The sequence below is a fragment of the Nasonia vitripennis genome (assembly GCF_009193385.2).
Source record: "Nasonia vitripennis strain AsymCx chromosome 3 unlocalized genomic scaffold, Nvit_psr_1.1 chr3_random0008, whole genome shotgun sequence".
In the NCBI taxonomy this organism is placed as follows: domain Eukaryota; kingdom Metazoa; phylum Arthropoda; class Insecta; order Hymenoptera; family Pteromalidae; genus Nasonia; species Nasonia vitripennis.
Window position 1 is genome coordinate 215,645 of NW_022279628.1, and position 22,676 is coordinate 238,320.

General features: G+C 38.3%; 1 protein-coding gene across 5 annotated transcripts in view; it reads right to left on the reverse strand.

Annotated features, from left to right (window-relative positions):
* Window positions 1-7,546: 7,546 nt before the first annotated feature.
* LOC103316687 (S-phase kinase-associated protein 1) overlaps window positions 7,547-22,676 on the reverse strand; it is a 67,033-nt gene continuing 51,903 nt past the window's right edge. For all 5 annotated transcript variants that reach the window (XM_031926998.2, XM_032601838.1, XM_032601839.1 and 2 more), the window contains exon 3: window positions 7,547-7,911. In XM_031926998.2, the coding sequence (XP_031782858.1) occupies window positions 7,702-7,911 (210 nt within the window). In that variant the 3' untranslated portion in view covers window positions 7,547-7,701. The remainder of the gene's footprint in view (window positions 7,912-22,676) is intronic.

Genomic DNA, 22,676 nt, shown 5'->3' on the forward strand with positions numbered 1-22,676 from the left:
GACGTGCAGTTTGCGATTGCGTCGTTAACGGATCTTCCTGACGACAAGTTATTCGAGCTTGCGGACAGGATTCATCACATTCATAACTCCGTCCCAGATCAACGTCTCAATGCGGTAGAGACGGATAGATCTATTTCTTCAGTCAACCTTCAGGATCTCAACAAGCGTCTAGCTAGCTTAGAGAAATCTCTACGCGAATCTCGCAACTCTTCTCGCTCTAATAATAACTCCAACAGATCTAGGAGCAAGATCCGTAACACTAAGTCCCGCAAGAGTGCTTCAGGGTTGTGTTTTGCGCACTCTAAATATCCAGACAATCCTACCTCCTGCAGGGATTGGTGTAGTAAGAACGCAGAATGGAAAGCAAAAAACCAGTAAGACCTGCGGACTTGGAGGCCGTCTGTCAAGGTCATTCCTCTAAGCATCTCCACATCCAAGACCTTATTTCAGGTCAATTCTTTCTAATCGATACAGGAGCAGACATCTCTCTGCTTCCTGCTGTAAATAATATTAGTTGTAAGCCCGATAGTCTTAAGTTATCTGCGGCCAATGGCACCAAAATTAATACGTATGGCGAATCTTATCGCACGCTAGATCTCGGTCTTCGCCGTCCATTTGCGTGGAATTTCTGTATCGCCGAGGTTCCGTCCGCTATAATTGGTGCTGACTTTCTGTCACACCATAGTCTCACAGTCGACCTGGCTAGCCGGCGACTGGTTGACACCCAGACGAACATTTCTTCGGCTGCGACTCTCAGAGCAGCACCCCTCGTTGCTATCTCTACTATCTCGCCTAATAGCGAACATGCTCAGCTGCTAGCGGAGTTTCCAGAGATCACTGGTCCCGCTAGAGCTGGCCTCAGTGGCAAAGCTGATGTGTATCATCACATCTACACCTCGGGGCCTCCCGTCTCTCAACGCCCGCGTCGGCTTCATCCCGACAAGCTCAGAGCCGCTAAGGCCGAGTTCCGTGCGTAGCAAGAAGCAGGTATCTGCAGACCTGGTAGCGGTCCCTGGGCCAGCCCTTTGCACATGGCGCAAAAAAAAGGATGGTTCACCCAGACCCTGCGGTGATTACACGGGTCTTAATGCCATTACTATTCCGGACAAATATCCGACTTCGCATCTTTATGATTGCAACAACAATCTTCACGGAAAAAAGATTTTTTCCACGCTCGATCTTCACAAGGCATTCAATCAAATTCCGATTGCGCCTGAGGACATCGAAAAGACAGCTATTATAACGCCCTTCGGCTTATTTGAATTTTTATTCATGCCGTTTGGTCTCCGCAATGCGAGCCAAACGTTTCAGCGCTATATCAATCGTGCTTTGGGGGATTTAGACTTCGTCTACATATATATTGACGATATCCTCATCGCTTCTGACTCTCGTGAGCAACATCAGAAGCATCTGCGCACCGTTTTCGAGCGCCTGAAGAAATTCCATCTTCGGCTCAACGTTGACAAAAGCGTCTTTATGGTAGAGGAACTCGAGTTTCTTGGTTACCTCATCAACTCTCAGGGAATCAGGCCTACTCGAGCCAAAATCGATGCCGTCTTGAATTTTCCCAAACCTCGCACGATTGTAGAACTTCGTCGCTTCTTAGGGATGGTGAATTTTTATCACCGAAATCTTCCGCACGCAGCCACCTCTCAGGCTCCTCTCAACGCTTTCTTTCGCGACTCTCGCAAAAATGACAAGCGTTTGATTCAATGGACCCCTGAAGCTGACGAAGCCTTCGAGAAAGTCAGATCTGAATTTGCAGAAGCTGCACTCCTGGTGCATCCTCGCTCAGGTGCAGACCTTCGCATCGTATCTGATGCTTCAGATTTTGCGGTAGGCGCGGTTCTTGAGCAGAAATCGCTCGATGGTGTCTGGGAACCTTTAGCTTTCTTTTCTCAGAAGCTATCCCCTTCGCAACAGCGTTACAGCGCGTATGATCGCGAGCTCACCGCTGTTTACGAAGCCATCAAATATTTTGCACACATCGTGGAAGGTTGTGACTTCTCTGTGCTTACAGATCACAAACCACTTATTTACGCATTCCTGCAAAAAACTGACAAGGCTCCACCTCGTCGTGTGCGACAATTAAACTACATATCGCAATTCACTACGCGCATACAACACGTTAGAGGTATCGATAACACCGTAGCTGATTCTCTTTCGAGAATCGAATCAGTGCGTTTCCCTCTGGAATTCGATCTTGAGGAACTTGCAGCGGCGCAAGAGGCTGATAAACAGCTTCAGGAGATACGCGAGTCACCTGAGCACTCACTATCCTTGAAGCGCATTCAATTCGGTCCGAATCACACAACGATATGTTGTGATTTAACAGGTGAAACTCTTCGACCTTTTGTACCAGTTTCCATGCGAGAATCCGTCTTTGCGTTCTTTCACAAACCAGCTCATCCTGGGCCCAAGGTCACTGATCGTCTGATCAGGCAGAGGTACGTCTGGCCAGCGATGCATCGCGACATTGCTAACTGGTGCAAGCTTTGCCTCGACTGTCAGCAATCAAAAATCTCACGACATGTCAAGCTCATTCCCAGTCAATTTGTAGCACCAGATGGTCGATTTGACCACGTGCATATTGACATTGTTGGTCCGTTACCAATCAAGGATGGCTTGCAGTACGTTTTGACCATGATTGACAGGTTTTCCAGGTGGATCGAGGCTGTTCCTCTCCACGACACCTCGGCTCAAACGGTCGCACGAGCTTTCTTCGATACTTGGGTTGCGAGGTATGGCGCGCCCAAGGTCATCACTTCCGATCAGGGCTCACAATTTGAGTCTCAGCTTTTTTCTGCTCTTCTCTCGCTCATAGGATGCGAACGGATTCGCACCACCGCCTATCATCCCGCCGCTAACGGCATGATAGAGCGTTGGCACCGCTGTATGAAGGCTGCAATCATGTGCCACAACGACACAGATTGGCCTCGTACTCTTTCCACAGTCCTTCTCGGACTACGTTGTCATCTTCGGGCTGATACCAACGCTTCCCCTGCGGAATTCATGTTTGGCACTACCCTACGCCTTCCGGGCGAATTTTTCATACCCGAAGATCAGACACCGGATCCCAATTTCTTCTTAGAAGAATATCGGGAATACATGCGTCAAATCCGACCTATACTTGTCGCTCATAATTATAAGAAGCGCGCGTTTTATTTTAAGGACCTTTACAAATGTACCCATGTGTTCATGCGTAACATGGTTAAAAAATCATTAGAAAGGCCTTATTCAGGACCATTCAAGATTGTTAAGCGAGTTTCCGATCGCGTCTTCGACATAGATGTAAACGGTACCACGAAAAGCGTTACGGTTGAGTTGTTAAAACCAGCTTATTATATTCCAGATGATCTCGACGAACTAGTCCCGTCAGATAGTACTAATGGCAATCAGCCACTATCTAATCCTAGTGATAAGCCTAGTTGCAATCCTTCTAACACTAGTCGTCCAGCTTTAAAAACTTATGCGCGCAAAAAAGTATCTTTTGCTTCTTAGTTTGCGTCAGTTCTCTTTAGTTTTCAAGAAATACATTTTGTTGTTGTTCTCGGTTTAAGGCTGCCTCCCAGCCAATAAAAAAAAAAAAAAAAAAATGTTAAAACTTATTATTTAAATAAAGAATCATTTGCGTTAACACTCGGGGGGAGTGTGTAGGGATTCTCCCCTCTTCCGCCGAGTGGGGGTAAGCCGCCATGTTGGCGAGGAGAATTCGCCGCCTGCGCGCGATCAGAAAGTCGTTGGCTCTCGAGTCGAACGGATGTACGTTCCACACTTGTTCTAATAAACATTCTTCTTGCAGAAGTCCTGGCTACGTCATTATCCTCTCCAATTATCTCCTAGAGGAAGTGGGCCTCTACCCAGGTCCAGCCGGACCAGGCATATCCCACACAGTGCTTGCACCAGCGACATCTTCCATGCAGAGGGGAAACGTGACTCGCTTAAGGACAGGTTGAAAATCCGACATAGTAAAGGAGCGAGTACGGATAGTGCCTTTGAAATTACAACCTGTGGGATGCCATCGTTGCCTCTGGCCTGGGTGTGGAAGTGCGACACAGCAGCCAAAACGTCCGATTCTGTAATAACCTTGAAGTTGAAATGCTCAGGGAAGTCTAGACTCTCGAGGGTACGCAGAAAAACCTCAACTGCAGGAGCCAGTGGATCATATGAGATGGAACTAAAGTGTTTGTTGAGGTCATCTGTAGAGAAGCGAGAAGGTGATGGTGCTTTAGAGGTGGTGATTCCAAGGTTCTCAAGCTCTCTCCAGATCTCAGCGACATCAGTTAGGGTTGACAGGCGTGAATAATAATAATTCAGCCTGGCCTCCTCAACCTGTCTGTGAGCGTCGTCCCTTGCTACTCTATAATAACATCGATCACAAGGTAGACGAGTTCTGCGAAACCTTCTGTAAAGTCTGTCCCGTTCAGTCAAGAGGTCACGAAGAGCCGTGGTAAACCACGGGTGACGTTTACGTCTTGGAGTAACAGTCCGTGATGGGGCGAGATGATTTATGGCGTTCGTTAAGTTAGCGTTAAGAAGGGTGATGCATCCGTCGAGTGATGACGTAGCGAGAGATGACCAGTCACATGTGCCAAGGAAGTTCCTTAGCTTCTCGGCACAGATTCCCTTGTAGTTTCTGTAAGAGTATGCTTTAGGTACGTAGCGTGGGATCTGTACGTCGAGAGTGGCAGTGATTAGGTCATGTCCGTTGATGAAAGGAGTATGAGTCTTGTAGTGTGATAGCAGGCGATCCTGCTCATCAATTAAGCAGAGGTCAAGCCAGATGTCGGAGTCCTGTTTATGGTGCGTGGCACCATAAGGGACCGACAATAAGGAGTTTTCCTCAATATAGGCCTTGATGAACTTGGCATCTTCGGATGAGGAGAGTTGGTCAGCGTTGAAATCACCCATAATGACCTTTGTGGAATAGTTGTGCATAAAAGTAGTCAGCTGTTCAATGAAGTTATTATCCTGAATAAAAGGGGCATGTGGTGGACGATACACGACTCCCACAAAGATGGGTGAAACTCCCTTCGCGGAGACCTCATAGGAAAGGTACTCCGGTTTGCCTGGCTTGCCCGACCAAACTCCATCAGAGGATGATAATACGTTTGCAGTCAGTGAGTGATGTATATAGAGGGCCACACCTCCCCCGTTCCTGTTTCTGTCACGTCTGTAGAGCGTATAGTTTTCCAGTGAAGGGATAGAAGTTACCTTCTCGTCAAGCCAGGTTTCCGTCACAGCTATCACGTGAAAGAGGGGACGAGTGGACAAGAAGAGCCTGACCATCTCAATGTGACCCGTAAGAGAGTTCGCATTGAAATGGCAGACTCTTAGACCCTCAGACAGAGTTACCTTAGGAGTGATTGAAGATGTGGTGCACGATTCAGATGATGGTGATCTACGTGGAATGAGGGGTGTGTACTTCAGTGGCTGTGATCGAGCCTAAAAAATTCTTCAGATCGTCATCCGACGCAATCATCACAGCACGATCCTCCTTCTTTAGCTTGATGTATATTCGACCATCCCTCACAAACGTGGTGCAGCCGTGCTCTCTTGCAGCCCCCCTCACAGTTTTGCGGAGCCGAAGGACATCAGACGGCAACCATTCGTTGACGTTGATGAACGAATCCGGAAGCGGTAGTGCAACGCGGGCCTTATGCAGCAATTCGCTAGACAGCTGCGTAGTATGTGGCTTCCGAATCTTGATTTTAGCAGAGATGAGCGAGTGCATGAGCGTCCTGGATAGTGAGACTGAGAGCGGCAACCTGACTGCTCCAGGGCTTGCATCAGAAGCGTCCGCAGTGTCATTGCGGGCTACTCTCACAGTTCCCAGGGGTCGCACAGAGATAATGTCTCTCTCCGTTAGCTCAGCGTCCAATGGCCGAAGAGCTGCATAGGCGAGGTGCCTTAAGGATGTCGTCTCCGAAAAGGTCAGGCCGGTTATGACTAATTCTGCAGAGAGCTTTGCCTGGGACGACACAACGCCATCCAATTGCGCCTGGATTCTCGTGTTGGCTTCACGGAGCTGCTGGATGGTCTCGGTAAACAGCGCCGGAGCATTCGATGGAGACGAAGAAGAAGAGCCAGCACCACTCGCCAGCAGTTGTTCTGCGCGATGGTGGTGCAGAAACCGGTTTCCTGTAGCGTGTTTGTTGTTGGGACAGAGGGCTGCTGCTTCGTGAAGATGGAGAAGAGGTAGAGGTGCTGCGTGAAGTTTTATTAGCAGCTACCAAGCAGTTCATGCAGACTTGTATAGGCTTGCCACCTTCCTTAATTGCCTGAATAGGCGTACACTTAGGATGGTAGTACCAGCCACATTTGTCGCATTTGCGCGGATTACGCAAAGCAATGACATTAGTGCAAGTCTTGCACGATGTATGCACCAACAGTTGTTCGTCATCTCCCTCGGGTTTCAACATAGTGTTTAAAACTTTTCTCACACCAAGGAAACAGCAGTAGCAGCAGCAGCAGCATCAGCGTCTGCAGCAGTGATAGCGCAGCAGACGAGCCATATAACCCTGCAAGGGATTCGGAACGAGAAGCCCGCTTGCATCGGCTTCTCGGGGACCGGAAATACCTGTGGCGGGTAAGGCAGCATCTGCTCCAGCTTAAACGTCGGCGAGACATTAACAGAGTGCAGCAAAAATCAGGTCTGCGCAGGAACGACGAATAGCGTACGTAGCAGAGCTATCTCGTGCTGAGCGACGCATCCTGCCATTACCTCATGTAGAACTTTCGCGCAAAAATCGAGATTTTGGCTTCAGCTGCGGACGGCTTTTTTTGTGCAACGCGTGCGGTGATGGTAGCGTTGTGATCGGTGTGGGCTCTGGCTAACAGGACGAGTTAGTTTTAAAACAAGTATTACTTTGAGTTATGGTTTCTACTATAACCATTAGCTAAAATGTTGATTTATTCTAAATACGGTTGTTACTGATTTCATCGAACTGTCCGTAGTATTCCAAGTGAACGTGTGGTTCATTTGGACTCAAATTTCAGAAGAATGATTTATACACTTGTATTTTTGGTATAAATGCAGGAATTTTAATTTGAATGTTTAGTATATGTTTTATGAACAAAAAGGGGGTATAAATAGTGGGAAAACAGGAAAAAATTCAATATATTTATCGCCAAATAATTTCTAAACATTCAAATCAAAATACCTGTTTCATACCAAAACTATAAGTGTACAGAACATTCTCCTAAAATTTGAGCCCAAATTAACTACTTGTTCACTTGAAATCCTACGGACAAAATAGGCAAAAGAGTCAAAACATTGCACTGAGTGCCACAATGAGTAAGTAGGTAAAAATAATGATTCAGCATGGTAAAATTAGTATTAATTTGAACAAATATTAACGAAAAAATTTCCATTTATTAAATTTAACTTCAAACGGTGTTGTGTCCCCTTAACATTTATATTTAACGTAATCTTTAAAATAGACTCCGTGATTCGCTATTTGACATGAGAGAATCCTTATGCAAAACAGCATTTACCGAGAACGCATGTAATAAAAGAATATTTAGAAACTAAGAAATTAAGAAATTTATTTTTAATTTTTAAGTTTTTTTATTGGACAACAACTTGATACATATAAAAGTTGCGAAATGATAAGTAATTACTTAGTTATAGTGGCTTAAATAATTTAAAAATGTTATAGATTCTAGAAGATATAATTGTAAGGCGATAAAAGCCTTAAATTACTTTTCCTCGCACCATTCATTTTCTTTACGTACTTGTTCTTCTTCGGAAGCTGTAAAATCATTTTTAATATTAAAAGTTTTACGAATTTCTTCTGGAGTCTTTCCTTTTATCATATTAGCTACAGTTTTGCAAGTAACATCCAGAAGTCCTTTAATATCTAAGTAATTTGCTGCTAATATTAGTTCAAATAAAGTACCCTGATCAACCTGGAAAATATAAAATTAAATTCAATACAGTACTGCAAGTGACTAAATCAAAGATTATAAAATGATAAATGACAATTGGTCTATTTTATTATTGAAAATTCACTCTGGATTTAGTAAAGTGTCTACCAGATGGTACATTCTTTTCTTCTCGCACAAGCGGAAGAAGACTTGGCTTATTTGAATAGAAGTTTTATTCCTAGACATCTAAGAAAGTTGTTAAGGGGATGTGGGAGCTAAAAAATACTGTTTTTCTGGTCCATGAAACTTTTTAAATAAAGCGTGCAATGAAAAATTAAGATCAGAGCGCAATAGTGTTTTATTCAAAGAATCATTCTATCGAAAGAAATTGTCAATTGGACTTTTAGTTTTTTAACAAGTTTTGAAATACAAATGGGTGTTTATACGATCTTAGCGCGATCTCAGCGCTAACCTTAAAACTAAGTAGTACCAATAAACTTTTTATTATTTTAATTTCTATCAATATAAATAGCACAGCGCCATTCTATTAAGTTTAATTAATCATTCTACCGAAAGAAAACGTTAATTAGACTTTTAGTTTCTTTTTGTATTTGAAATACGAAATACCTCGTGGCGTATTTTTGAAGCATAAGCTCCCACATCCCCTGAAAACCTTGCTAGAGAGTCCGCTTTACCGATTTAGATGAAACGCCATATTTATTTTTTTAAGGCGAACCTGCATTCAAGATCTATAAAAGTTGGGAGAGTTGGGAGTGCTTAGCCTGTAAATAAAAAATTACATTTTTACTAGATAAGACCAACAGTCATTTATCATTTTAATCATTTTAATGAAATACAGATTGTTATAACGAAAATAATCATTATAAAAACAGTAATATATACGCAATATAGTCAGCCATAATAATAAAATTTTTGTTTATTTATTCTAACTAGGTAAATTTAAGCACGCTTCGGGCGCGCTACATTTAAAGGTTAAAATTTTCAAATGTAGCGCCATTAAAACAACCATTCATATTAAAAATGAATTAAGCTCATCGAAATAATGCTAGGAATATAATTATTGTTTAGAAAATGAATTTGGTAATTTCCAGATAAACGAAAAATATTAAAGTTTATGACGGAGTGTTTAAACAACTACAAACGCAATTGAAATGACCGTCAACACAATGTATTTGACAGCTATCTGTTTTAGCTACCAGCGTCGCACGGGCAATCGTGAGAGCAGGAGCGAGAGAAGCAGCGACACGCAGGTAAGAGACAGAGAGAGAGAGAGAGAGAGAGAGAGAGAGAGAGAGAGAGAGAGAGAGAGATAGAGAGAGAGATAGAGAGAGAGAGAGAGAGAGAGAGAGAGAGAGAACTATTTTATTTACGCCGTGACCAGGGGCCGTAGGGTGTGGTAACAATACATATATAAATTTGAAAAAAAATAACATAAGATTAAACAATCTCAGAACATAATTCGAGTTTCAGTCCAAACGCTTATTCGAAATCTTTCAAAACAATTTGTAATAATTAGCTAGCAGTCATATTATCGATATAATGAATAATTGAACGTAACAATTTCGAAGCTCTCCCTCACGCATGGAGAGGTACTAATTAAGCCATAAGGATCGATACACATCATGTGACGCATAATTAGAGCGCATGAGAGGTACACGTACGACAATTCTACTCATTATTTAAACAATTAGTAACAAAATTGTGTAGTAGCTAACTTAAGACTATAGGGGCTAGTAGCAAATCTAAAAACTAGAAGCTAGCCGAGATAATTTACTTCAACTTTTATATCTAGCTTATATAATTTTGCGGTAAATTCATTAGATATTGATGCAAACAGCTTTTGAAAATACTTAGAGAGCTGCTAAGCCGTATTCGGACCGGAACTGAGTTCCAAAAGTACATAGAGCGGATCGAAAACGAATTATGGTACATTTCAGTCGTAGCGGTCGGTATCAGAGACGACGAGATGCTAATATGACGGGCTGACTGTCTAATCTCCTCACCTGGTTTAGGGAACATTTCCGCTAGGTAATCAGGGCGATCAGTTTATACAAGACTGTTCCCATGAAAAAATTACGTCGGTGATCGAGGGAGAGGGAATTCTACCGTCACCGACTTTTACATCAATTGGTTTTTCTAAAATTATAGATTCGCAAAAATAAAAAAATGAAAAAAAAATCCTGTCCAGGAGTTTTTGCATTCTTGCTTATAGTGTCCAAATTGTCCACATCTATAGCAATTTTTATCTCTATTTTGTTCAGCTTGAAAAACGCTAGTTTTCTTCTTTCCGCTGTCATTGCTTGTATTTCCGTTTTCCCACAAGCTTATTTTATTTTTTAAAAATTCACAATTTCTGTCACTTTCTTGTAGGGCATCTACCAGATCTCCGATATAACTTACAAGGAAAGGTACCCAACCCGAACTCACCGATTTTGATGATTTTCATATATGTTGTAGAACATAAAAAAATAAGAGACACGTATTTTTTTTATCGGCTAATTTTCACTTTTAAGGGGTAAAAACCTCCCCTAAAGTTAACCCCCAAAAAGCGTTTTTTTTTAATATCTCGGCTTAAAATTAATATTTTTCAATGAAACAAATTGGAGGTTATTTCTTACAAAAAGAGCAAGTAATTCATGGTGATTTGAAGAGTAAGGGTAGCATCCCCTATTTTTTAGGGGTTGAAAACATATATTTTTTGGCATAATTTTATAATAAAAATATTTAAACCGACTAAAAAAAATTGGAAAAAATGTTTAAACATCCTTAATAACAAAATTTAGTTGACGTCTTTCGGTGTTTTCATAAATATTATCCCTAAGGGGGTAAACCACCCCTAACACAAAATAACTGTAAATATGTAATTCAATACATAATATTTCGTAGAAAGTTTGTATATAGAGGTTTTCGAGGTCGCTGATTACAAATCTGTTATCAGATTTTGAAAATTCAAAATGGCGGAACCAATATGGCGGACGGAAATATCGAAAAAAATTTTATATAATAAAAAAGTTTTAAACGACTAAAAAAATTGGAAAAAATTTGTAAACATCTATATAAACAAATTAAGTTTTTCGATTTTTTCATAGATACTACCCTTTAGGGGGTAAACCACCCCTAACACAAAATAACTATAAGTATACTTCAATCCATAATATTTTGTAGAAGGTTTGTATATAAGGGTTTTCGAGATCGCTCTTTGCAAATCTGATATCAGATTTTGAAAATTCAAAATGGCGGAACCAATGTGGTGGACGAAAATGTCGAAAAAAAATTTTAACTTTCATAAAAACTTGTTATAAATGTGTGATCTTTGTAGCCTGTACATGTGAACTAAAGAGCCTTAAACCCTAAACCCCTAAAGAACAAATAGGCTAAATGGTTGTGCTTTTTAACCAAACCACCTCAAATTCCTAAATTTGTAAACAAGAAAATTCTGTGTGTGAAGCAGTTTTATAATTTCCGTAGAAATTGTTATCAGAATGTTATTGAAATTCCTTTATTGTAAATTCAACTTATAATGTATTTTTGTTTATAATATTAGAGTATAATAATAATCTACAATCTTTTATCTTTTGCCATAGTGCATTTTTTGTATTGAGCATAAAATATATTATTTTACGATGTTTTTACGATAATGGTAGTCCTCATAAAAGTGTTTAAAGCACAATGCTTTTTTGCACCAACCACATCGTACAATTGCAATGTTTGTGCACCCTTCTATTTCACAATGTGTTGCACAAGACTTTCACAGGAATATTTAAACAAATCTATATATCTCGGTGAAGACAGTTGGTTGTGAACCAATGATTGAAGTTTAATTATATTATTTCTCACATGTAAATTCATATCATGATCCATTAACATTACATAATCAGAAAATGTTCGGAAGTTTTTCCAAATACGGAATCCATAGACATCAAGTGGTTGTATTTTTCCTGTGGTTCCATTTGGAATTTTTTTTATGTTAATAATTTTATTTTGTGGCATTGTTTCTTCTATAACTTTGTCACAATGACCACTCCAAGAATCAAGTAATAGTATTGAGTGATGGCCTACATAGGGATAAAATATTTTTTCCAACCAGATTTTGAAGTGATCTGCAATTAAACGACTTACTAATTAACTGATCAACGATATTACAATGTAAAAATTGTTATTAGTTCCCTTACTTGTTGTTAATTTTCCAGATTTGGATGCTTCCACGTACAAGTTTACTGGTCTAAATATGTTTTGTTCTACAATAGGGTCAAACTTGCCACTTGGTTCCTTTAAAACAAGAAATAGCGGTGACAACAGTTGTCCAGTAGCTGATATTAGTGGCTGTATAGTATAACTATGCGTTGTTGCTGAAATTGACTGTACCAGACATTGCACTTGCTTTTCTCCTTCTACTGCTAATGTTCTTCCAGAATGCATTTCTAGCTGAAATCCGCTCTGATCTGTATTATACAAATTTTCGAGTCCAATCCTTGGTATACACGATTTAACGTCATCGATAAATGCTTCAGCTTTAGCCGTAAGTTCTGCACTACTTTCTAGTGTTTTTCTTGTTATGAACTTATTTATTTTCCTAGAAACTATTCGGTGTGCTTGCTTAAATTTGAGTAACCATAGTTTAGAAGCTTTGAATCTAATATCATCAAAACCAATTTCTTTTTTAGCTTGTAAGGCCCATCGAATTATATCTTCATCGTGGATAATTGAACCACTGTCGAGAGCTGCTTGAAAATTATCCAGGGTATACTGACAAATTTGTGCTACTTTTTCTCTATACGTGCCACCTTTATTAATTGAATGAGCCCAACGACGTAGCTGACTAATAGATGATACTTTTTTGAATCTGTTTTGCACTGTTTTGAGACTTAAATTTTGCTTCGTTTTGCTACTTCTCCAAAATTCTACAGCTCTTTTTTTGTATTCAAAATCTAGTTCTTCATTATCTGCTGTACATTGATTTGTTGGTGCTATATCCGGATCAGGAAAATGATGTTGCACTTCATCTTCAATTATTTCCGCATTATGGTCTTTATACTCTTCTTGAAAATCCAAAGAGTCATCAGTAATCATTTCTACATCGTTGAAATAATGTGTTGCATCTATTAAAATTTCTTTTATTTTTTCGGCCAACTCTGTTTCGTGATAATTCGTGACACTATCTGGTATGTTTAACGCTTGAAAGTATGCTAATAATAAGTTTAGAACGTTTAACGGATTAATTTTCATTTTTCAATCTAAAATGAAAACAAGCGGTAAAATTTATACAAGCTGTGTTTTTGCAAGGCACGACTGCTACATTTCTACCAGAATAAAACGAGTGAATGTAAATTGAATCAAATCATTAATTTATGCATTGGAGAAGAATTCTCGTTCCACTTTGTGATGTTCGGAAAACTCTATTTTTGGTTTTATTCAACTTTTATTCACTTTGAAATTGAATAATGTAAATCTATATAAAATCACTAAAGAAAATTTTCTACAACTGTATGATACCACTGACAAACAAAAAGACGTACTATTCGTACTTTCCGGCATCGAACTAGAATACCCACAAAAGTCACTCACTGCCTAAAAAATAACACAGGCAGCTGAGGTAAACACTCGATGAAAACAATCCAAAAAAAGAACATACTGATTCGCACATATTGTCAACAACTTTTATTAGTGAAAGACATTTATCTGTGGAATTATCATTGAATGTACGATAACATTCATTAAACTAATGAATGCATATAAAATTCCCTTTCAATAACAACGTGTTCTTTAATTGCAAATGAAGTTCGAGTATTAATATTCTTTTATGTATTTTCACCAATAACAAAAATTATCATAGTAATATAATAATAATAATAAGAAGAAGAAGAATAAGCATAATTGCAATAGCAATAATAACAGTAATACTGATAATAGCAATGATAATGAAAAATAATAATAATAATTAGAATAATATTTATTATTAAATTTAGATTTTTGATAAATTCATTAAATCGTAGCAAATAGTATTATTATGGAATTCCAGACTGTAAATATTTTACTATAGATACAATAATCATTACTTCGAGAATTCATCTAAAAAACTTTCGGCTTACGAAATAATTGTAACAATGAAAAACTCCCAAGTTTGACAACATTAAATTTTATTACAAAACGCAAAAGAGTTTGATAAACTAATTTTATTAACCTATGTTTTTTCATTTGCAAAAAAGTGTGGACTTTTTGAATTTATAAAATTATATAATTATGCAATTTATGAAATACTTTATAATTTATGAAATTACTTTTGAAATTATGCTAATTTATAAAAGCAGAAAAATAAATAATCTTTGATTGAAACATAAAACGAGACGTTATTTGTTACATACAAAATGATAGAATAAAATATCGGTAATATGTCTATACTCGTGTCTACGGTAAAGCATAGGCCTTCGGCTTGTCTGGAGGTTAGGGGTTTGGAGTCGTTTGGTTAAAAAGCACAACCATTTAGCCTATTTGTTCTTTAGGGGTTTAGGGTTTAAGGCTCTTTAGTTCACATGTACAGGCTAGAAAGATCACACATTTGTAAACAAGTTTTTTTGAAAGTTAAAATTTTTTTTCGACATTTTCGTCCACCACATTGGTTTCGCCATTTTGTATTTTTAAAATCTGATATCAGATTTGTAAAGAGCGATCTCGAAAACCCCTATATACAAACCTTCTACAAAATATTATAGATTGAAGTATACTTATAGTTATTTTGTGTTAGGGGTGGTTTACCCCCCTAAGGGGAAGTATCTATGAAAAAACCGAAAAACTTAATTTGTTTATTATAGATATTTACAAATTTTTTAGTCGTTTAAAACTTTTTTATTATATAAAATTTTTTTTCGATATTTCCGTCCGCCATATTGGATCCGCCATTTTGAATTTTCAAAATCTGATAACAGATTTGTAATCAGCGACCTCGAAAACCTCTATATACAAACTTTCTACGAAATATTATGTATTGAATTACATATTTACAGTTATTTTGTGTTAGGGGTGGTTTACCCCCTTAGGGATAATATTTATGAAAACACCGAAAGACGTCAACTAAATTTTGTTATTAAGGATGTTTAAACATTTTTTCCAATTTTTTTTAGTCGGTTTAAATATTTTTATTATAAAATTATGCCAAAAAATATATGTTTTCAACCCCTAAAAAATAGGGGATGCTACCCTTACTCTTCAAATCACCATGAAATACTTGCTCTTTTTGAAAGAAATAACCTCCAATTTGTTTCATTGAAAAATATTAATTTTAAGCCGAGATATTTAAAAAAAAACGCTTTTTGGGGGTTAACTTTAGGGGAGGTTTTTACCCCTTAAAAGTGAAAATTAGCCGATAAAAAAAATACGTGTCTCTTATTTTTTTATGTTCTACAACATATATGAAAATCATCAAAATCGGTGAGTTTGGGTTGGGTACCTTTCCTTGTTAGTGAGTCTGGTAATGTTCTCAGCATATAGTTTAACTTTTCTCGTTCATCAACTTTTCAACCAGCATTCTTTAACTCATTAATCGGTTTTTCAAATTCTGTGAGAAATGAACTGGAGTCTTCAAAATCTTTTAACTTCATTTTATCTAGTTTATTTCTCACACATATCTGTAGAGCCGATGATTCTTTAAAGTATAATGTTACGTCATAGGTTAAATAAGAAAATAATAAAAATTTTAATAAAATAAAATAACGACGCAGCTGCGTGACAAAAAAATTATATTTTCCGCAGAGCTTAAGAGCAGGCGAGCGTCCGGACAGCGCAATTAGGCAGTCCGAAGAAATAGCTATTAAGAGCGCGCGTAGGTACAGCGATCGGGATCGGTATACGGCGGGCAGCGGCTCTATCGTAGAATTTGTGTGCAGCTGGGAAAAACCCAATCTGGAGAAATTGCGAGCGACAATCTGGCGCCTCGAACTTTGTTTGTGCTGGGTCGCAGAATACGAAGCCGTGCAAAGCAAATTTAGAATTGCTAAAGTAGAATATTTTTAATAAATAAAATAGAAAATTAGATTCATATGAAGTATGGACAGTTGAAAAGTATTAAGTTGCAACTATGCATATTTTATTTATTTCAAAGATGTAGAGTTTGTATTCGTGGCATAGAACGAAATTTATACTCGCACAGGTTTTACGATATGATTTTAGTTTAAATAGATAGTGTATATAAAACTAGTTAGAAATAGTAGATAGGTTATAATAGTAATAATATTAAGGGGGCACAACACCTTTGAAATTAAAATCAACATTTTCCATTAAAAATTTATAATTTCTTATATAAATAAACCAAATTTTTTTTGCTATTCTTACACATAATTACCTTTATTTTTACTGTTTTAGACCTTCTATATACCTCTATAATACCTACGTATAGTAGGGTGTCCATAATTCACTGACCGTAAGATTCTATAGGAACGAATGACCCTGTGGTGGCCACACAGCACCCACTCGAACACACACACACGCTCACACACTCGCAATCACACACGCGCGCACACATATACAATCCTCACGCGCACGCGCACGTGAAGACTCCAGCGTTCGTGCCTCGAACGACGCGGCCCGGATTAGAGCTCGGTTTTTCCGGCCCGGCCGGGCGCATTTGAACAATTAAGTCCTCCGCATCGAGGAGGCAGTAAAATGCTCGGGCCCGCGCTCGAATCCTTTTATTGCGGTCATCCGCACCTCGACGCGGGCGGCTAAAGCTCGCCGGCGCGGGTAATCCCTGGCGTAATAAAACAGTAAACGGCCGGCCGTTTGGGCCAGCTGCCCTCGCCACCGACGCGCTATCCGGACCGCGCGTGCTCCGTCCCTACCAATCCGATCGGCGATCGGTACAGGAGGCGGAACGATCGAGACCTTCGAGGGTCGATGCTGGAGCCGAGCAGAAACAGTTCAACTGGAGCCACGACACGAGTCGCATCACATCCAGTCCTTGTAACGCGAAAACTTCAACCAATAAACACACGCATCCAAACACCACGTTCTGCGTTAGTTACGATTTCTTCACCTTACTCTCCTTCACTCTCCTGCGCCACGTCACTCCCAAAACCCAAATGAGCTCAGACGCCAGGATATTGTTTAAAAGTACATTAGTTATGGTATGAATGAGGCGATTTGGTTTAAATTCCATAGAAAAAGTTTTATAAGCATATTACTGATATTTTAATCAATTTTTGATTAATTTTAACATAATTATCATGTAACTTTTTTTCTATGGAATTTAAACCAAATCCCCTCATTCATACCATAACCAATGTACTTTTAAACAATATCACCAAATTTGAGCTCATTTGGTCCATCCGTTCCTTTGGAATCTTACGGTGCAGCTCCTGAAATTGAGAAAAACACAATTAGGAGAAAATCAGCATTAAAGTTTTGACTTACAATACTTATACATAATCATCGTAATACTTATCTCTATCATTTTTTCATTGCTCCAATCATTGATATCCATCAAAATATAACATTGTGTACCAGACTGTCGCATCTGGACACATAAAAACTCCTGTTGGGGTGTAGATGTATCTAGAACACAAAAAGATTAAATTAGTACATTTCATTTAAAAACATGTTTTTATTAATAAAATTTCTTCAAAGCTCTTATCTTTTTTTCACCGTAGTCGCAAGGCATTTTGTGTCTCCTGTCCATCATAACTGTCATGTTTATGAGGCAGCTGTGGTAACCCACTTAGTCCAAAATTTGCTGAAAAGTGACAAGAATAACTTTTAAAAAGAAATACTTGAAAGTATAAAATGAAAATATTAATAATATTAGATGTAAGTACTTACAAAATTTAATTTTCACCTGCTTCATATGTATCATCCTGTAGTTCCTCTCGAGCTTTTCTCCTGGTAACGCGTGCCTCCTTGGTGCTTGCCAGTTTTTTCCTCTCCGCGTGGAATAATCTGCTGTTATTGCTGCTTTCTACCCATTCACAAGCAGCTTTTCCTGGCATGACTTCAAACTGCTCCATAATCTTCAGAAAGCCCGTACGACCATCATTGAAGCACGTAACAGCTGTGTACACTCCAATATTGAGCACTGACAAGCCACTAAATGATGTTTTTGGAACCAGCTTCCACACAGAATTGTTGAAACTTTCATTAGAATTCTGTGTGAAACCTCCAACACATCTTTCCAGAAGGTTTGGTTCCGTTAAATCTTCATAAATAGGCTTAATCTTCTACATAATAGCAGATGGAATGCTGCTTTTGTGCTTAAAATTCTTCAAAGTCTTGTGCACTTTTGCTTTCTGCCATTTACACCAGCTGCTGGCTCCTTTCGGACACAAGTGGTGCTGAGGCTTTGCGTCTGTTGACAGCTGGTGATAGAAGGTTGCCCAGATTGCATTGGACATGTCTTCCACGGAATCAGGGTGATCCCTGATTGCTTTGCCGTAGTATGAAGACAGTCTGTCAATCACTTGGGCAGTCAGTCATCCTCTTCCTCCAATTCCTTTTCCATCCGAGAGTGTCTGCCGTCTTAGTGATTCCTTCAAATTCCTGAGACACGTACCCATCCTCTTCTGCACATGACCGATACATTCTTTTTTTGCAACGGTCAACCTGCTGCCATAGGGTTGCGCTTCTGTTACTGCTTTGTACACTTTCGAGTCATCATCACCAATATAATTTTTGTACACCGTACTCTTCTTCTGAACGTTGAAACATCTGGACGATTCCATCCACTTCCATTTTTCCTGCACTGCCTTGATGGTTAGCATTTCAATTTGGTTCATGCTCTTCGTACCATTCTTAATATGGAATCGTGTCTTCTTTGCCTGACCAGTTATCACATGCTTTGCAGAAGCTGTTCTTGATGGCGACATCCAACACCTTTGCTGTTTTATTTCCAATGATGCTGGCAGGCCTTGTAAAGATGAAAAGCCCTTCTTCCTCCAGGAGCCATCGCCAGATGCATCTAATTGATTGCTTCCTGTAGCTTCCATCTCCTCTTGAACTGCAGCCTTCATAGAGTCCTCAGCTACTTTTTGACACACTCTACTTAATTGATTCCTAATTGTATCGTAAGCAGATTGTGCTACTGACTTTTGCAGATCCATGATGCCAAAAAGGTAGACAAACCAGCGTGCCCATAGCCAAGTGCACGCATAGCGATAATTCTTCTTCTGTTCACTTTACATGCATTGCTTCTTGGACCCACTTTCTTGCAAGAGTTTATCGCACTTATCTGACCACACTGTTCACAGACAACATCAATTTTGAAAGCAAGCCCTTGTACACTTGATTCACTAAAATGTACATTGCCGTGACATACACCACAACACAAAACATCTTGAAGTTCACTGTACAAAATGCTGACATCAATAAGCCTAATTTTTGTAGAAGCAGCATCTGGAACTGTTGATGTGCTGATTTTCTTTGTAGGTGCTGAAAGTCTTGGTCTCTTCTCCACTTGAGCATCTTCATTGTTTTTAGAGCCAAAAAATCCTCTTGGCCTCTTCTTATTCCTTCCTCGAGAATATTTTTTGTCTGGATGAGTGCTGGCCAATCTTCTACTGACATCTCTTCTTTTAGCCATTATGCTACACTTACACTATTTAATTTATTTAATTTAAACTTATCACATAACCCTTTCACTGACACTTGCACTTTTTAAAATCTTAACCTATATAAACGCACCTATCACACTCGCGGATTCACTCACGAACGCACAAAAATAATCCACATTTACACTGACTGACAATCGTTAATTAATTAACGACGGGCAAAAAAAAACTGACATATAAAATAATATAAATTATCTTTTTAGCTATTATACTTCAATCGATTATTGCTCAAGTGCGTCTATTATAATGCATTTGTATTTACAGGTTCGAAAGGTTTGGAATAGAAGGTGTTCATATTTGGATCACCTGGAGCCCATATCGGTTTTTGTAGCAGGGAATATAATTAGCCTCTTCGGATACAGCAGCTCTGCAAGAAGACTACGCAAAGCAGTTTTTTAGGTCATTGTTAAACAATTATAAATATTATCGGACTGCTTAACAATCCTTCTCAAAAATTATCCTTTGCAAACTCAAAGGCCGGTGCTGCTAATACAGGTAAACTTGCTAAGAGAATCAAGTTAACTGGCAGGGTATGTAGTTTTCAAGCTATTAAATTAATCTATTATTGTGTCTCTTGATGCGTAACACAGAAGAAAAGTGTCTACTAAAAGCTAGTGCAAGTCTTATGCGGGGAATGAAAATTATTAGGGATTAGCATGTGAGGGAGTAGACTAGTTTAAGATCTCTTCGAGCCTGAACATCCACACGTGTTTAGCCAGAAAAAGCCTATGATTCTTACAATGAATGATAAAGTGATCTTTTAAGTTTCATTTAATAGTCCAGGCGAATTACCCAAATTTAAGCTTCAAAGTGGATGTAAGAGGTAGAGACAAGATTATTATTGGATTCGGTCGGGAAAGTGGTCAGCAGAAAATGATTTTTTTCATGCTCCAGCGCGAAAGTGCGTGCTTCTTCAGTTATTAACAAAAATGTGAAAAAATACGGAAAAATGAGATTTTTGTTTCGAACTTTGACTTATATCTCCGAAACTAATAGTTTTTAGCAAAAATAGTGCGAATGCAAATTTGTTTCTTGGGAAATTTCCTATAAGGTTCATCTTGTCCGATGAACGAAATTGCAAAAATGACCTTGCAAATAGCAAGAATGTAAAAAAAATGTAAAAATATGCGTTTTTTAACCGAACTTGTTGAAGTTATTAAATTAGCTTTTAGATGCTGATGTGTGATGAAAAAGTAACCTAAAGTTATCAACAATAAGTGCACGAAACGCGATCGCAGTACGTGCAATAATTTTGCATACTGATTTAAGTTAGTCATCAAAGCTTTGAAACTTTGAACAATCGCCAGCAAAACGCAGCGATTCAAAAACGTCGCTGATTTTTTCGTGCATTCTAAGTAGGTCCTACTACAATATCCCATTGGAATTTTTTGTTTATGTTGATTTTTGCAGTCACAGGAATTTTAAAAAAATGTAGATTTTTTTCAATTGTTAATTACAGTCTAAACCTAAAAGTACAAAAATTGACGTTAGGGAGTATAAATAAATCAGTTTATACTTTAGGAATAGAATAAGTTCTTAGATTTGTACTTTAAGAAAGTTTAAATTGATAACTTTATACTTTGGAATCTCATGAAAATATTTTAAAAGTGTAAAGAAGAAAATCTAAACTTCTGAAAAAGTTTAGATTGACAATTTTAAACTTTCCAAAAGTATAAAATTTAATGAGACCGTTTCAAAACTTTAAAAATAACATTTTTAACTTTTGGAAAAGTTCAAATTTGTAATTTCAAACTATCTGAAAGTTTAAATTTTACGGAAACACAAAAGTTTGAATTTATACTTTTAAACTTTCTAAAATTTTAAAATTTCACGGGACCATCCCTGGTAGGAACGTTGCCGGGTTTTCTAGCAGAATTTGTCAAGAAATGAACATTATCAGTAGATTCTGTCTGGTTGATCTATCTGAAAACCTTATACTGAATGTAACTGTCACATGAATTTTGCACGTCATTCTCGGTAGTATATCGAGAACAAATAAAAGTAATAAATATAAGGCTTTTTATTCCTTTTAAATGGATTTAAATATGTTATAATAATAATTAACGATTCAAAGGATTGTTTAGAACTGTAGGAATAATAATTTTCTTCAAATTCACGTAAAAAAATTAATCCCGTGAAACCATAACCTATATTTTCTGTCGAGGAAATAAAGCACTAAAAACGGCTTAACTGTTGATTTTTTAAACAGTAAGTTAGATCTTAATCTAGGGTATTTGAAAATAAAGTCTTACGAAAAATATACGGGCCGAAGAAAGATGAGGAAACCGGGGAATGGAGGAGACTACACAATGATGAGTTACACAATCTGTACGCGTCACCAAATATTAACAGAATAACAAAATCACGCAGATTGGGATAGACAGGGCACGTAGCAAAAATGGGAAACGACCGTACGGCAGCGCGTGTCATGAAGGGCAGGCCGATGGTAACGCGATCTCTAGGTAGACCTAGGCGCAGATGGGAGGACAACGTAAAAGCGGATCTAGTAGAAATAGGACGGGTGGGTGTCGATCGGAGGGGTGCATCTTGGGTGAGGTTGACACAAGATAGGGCAGCGTGGAAGGCTTGCGTAGATGAGGCGATGAACTTACGAGTTCCAAATGCCACGTAAAAACAAAAATATTACGATGCGAGTGCGCGAAGTATTGTACCTCCGTACCGTCACCTATGCGCACAAGTATCGTATACTATTTTTTGACACGAGTGTGGAAACCTACGTTCTTAGCAGATGAGCGTGCGCGAAATTCAGAGTTTAGCCCACGTTGTGCGTAAAATTCAGAATTTCGCGCACGGAGTGTACGAAATCTGTATTTCGCGCACTAGTATGAAAATCCGGCATTTCGCACACGCTGAGCAGCTAGGAGAAATCAGATTTCGCACACAGAGTGTCAAAAATATTATATTCAAAATTAGTTTTTTTATAAAAATAAAAGAAATTACATATGTGTCTTTGGGATGCGTTGTAGCAAGGATTGGAAATGTTTGAATAAAGTTTGATTTTAATTTTATCATATTATATTAGTTATTCATTAGTTCATTATAATTGTATTTTAAAAAAATTTTTAGAATTTTTAGAAAATTATATTGTGCATTCGATTTTCAGTAAATTATAATTAAAGTTACAAATGGCTTTTAAAGTTGGTGATGGAATATTTCCAACTAATTTTAAAAATATCA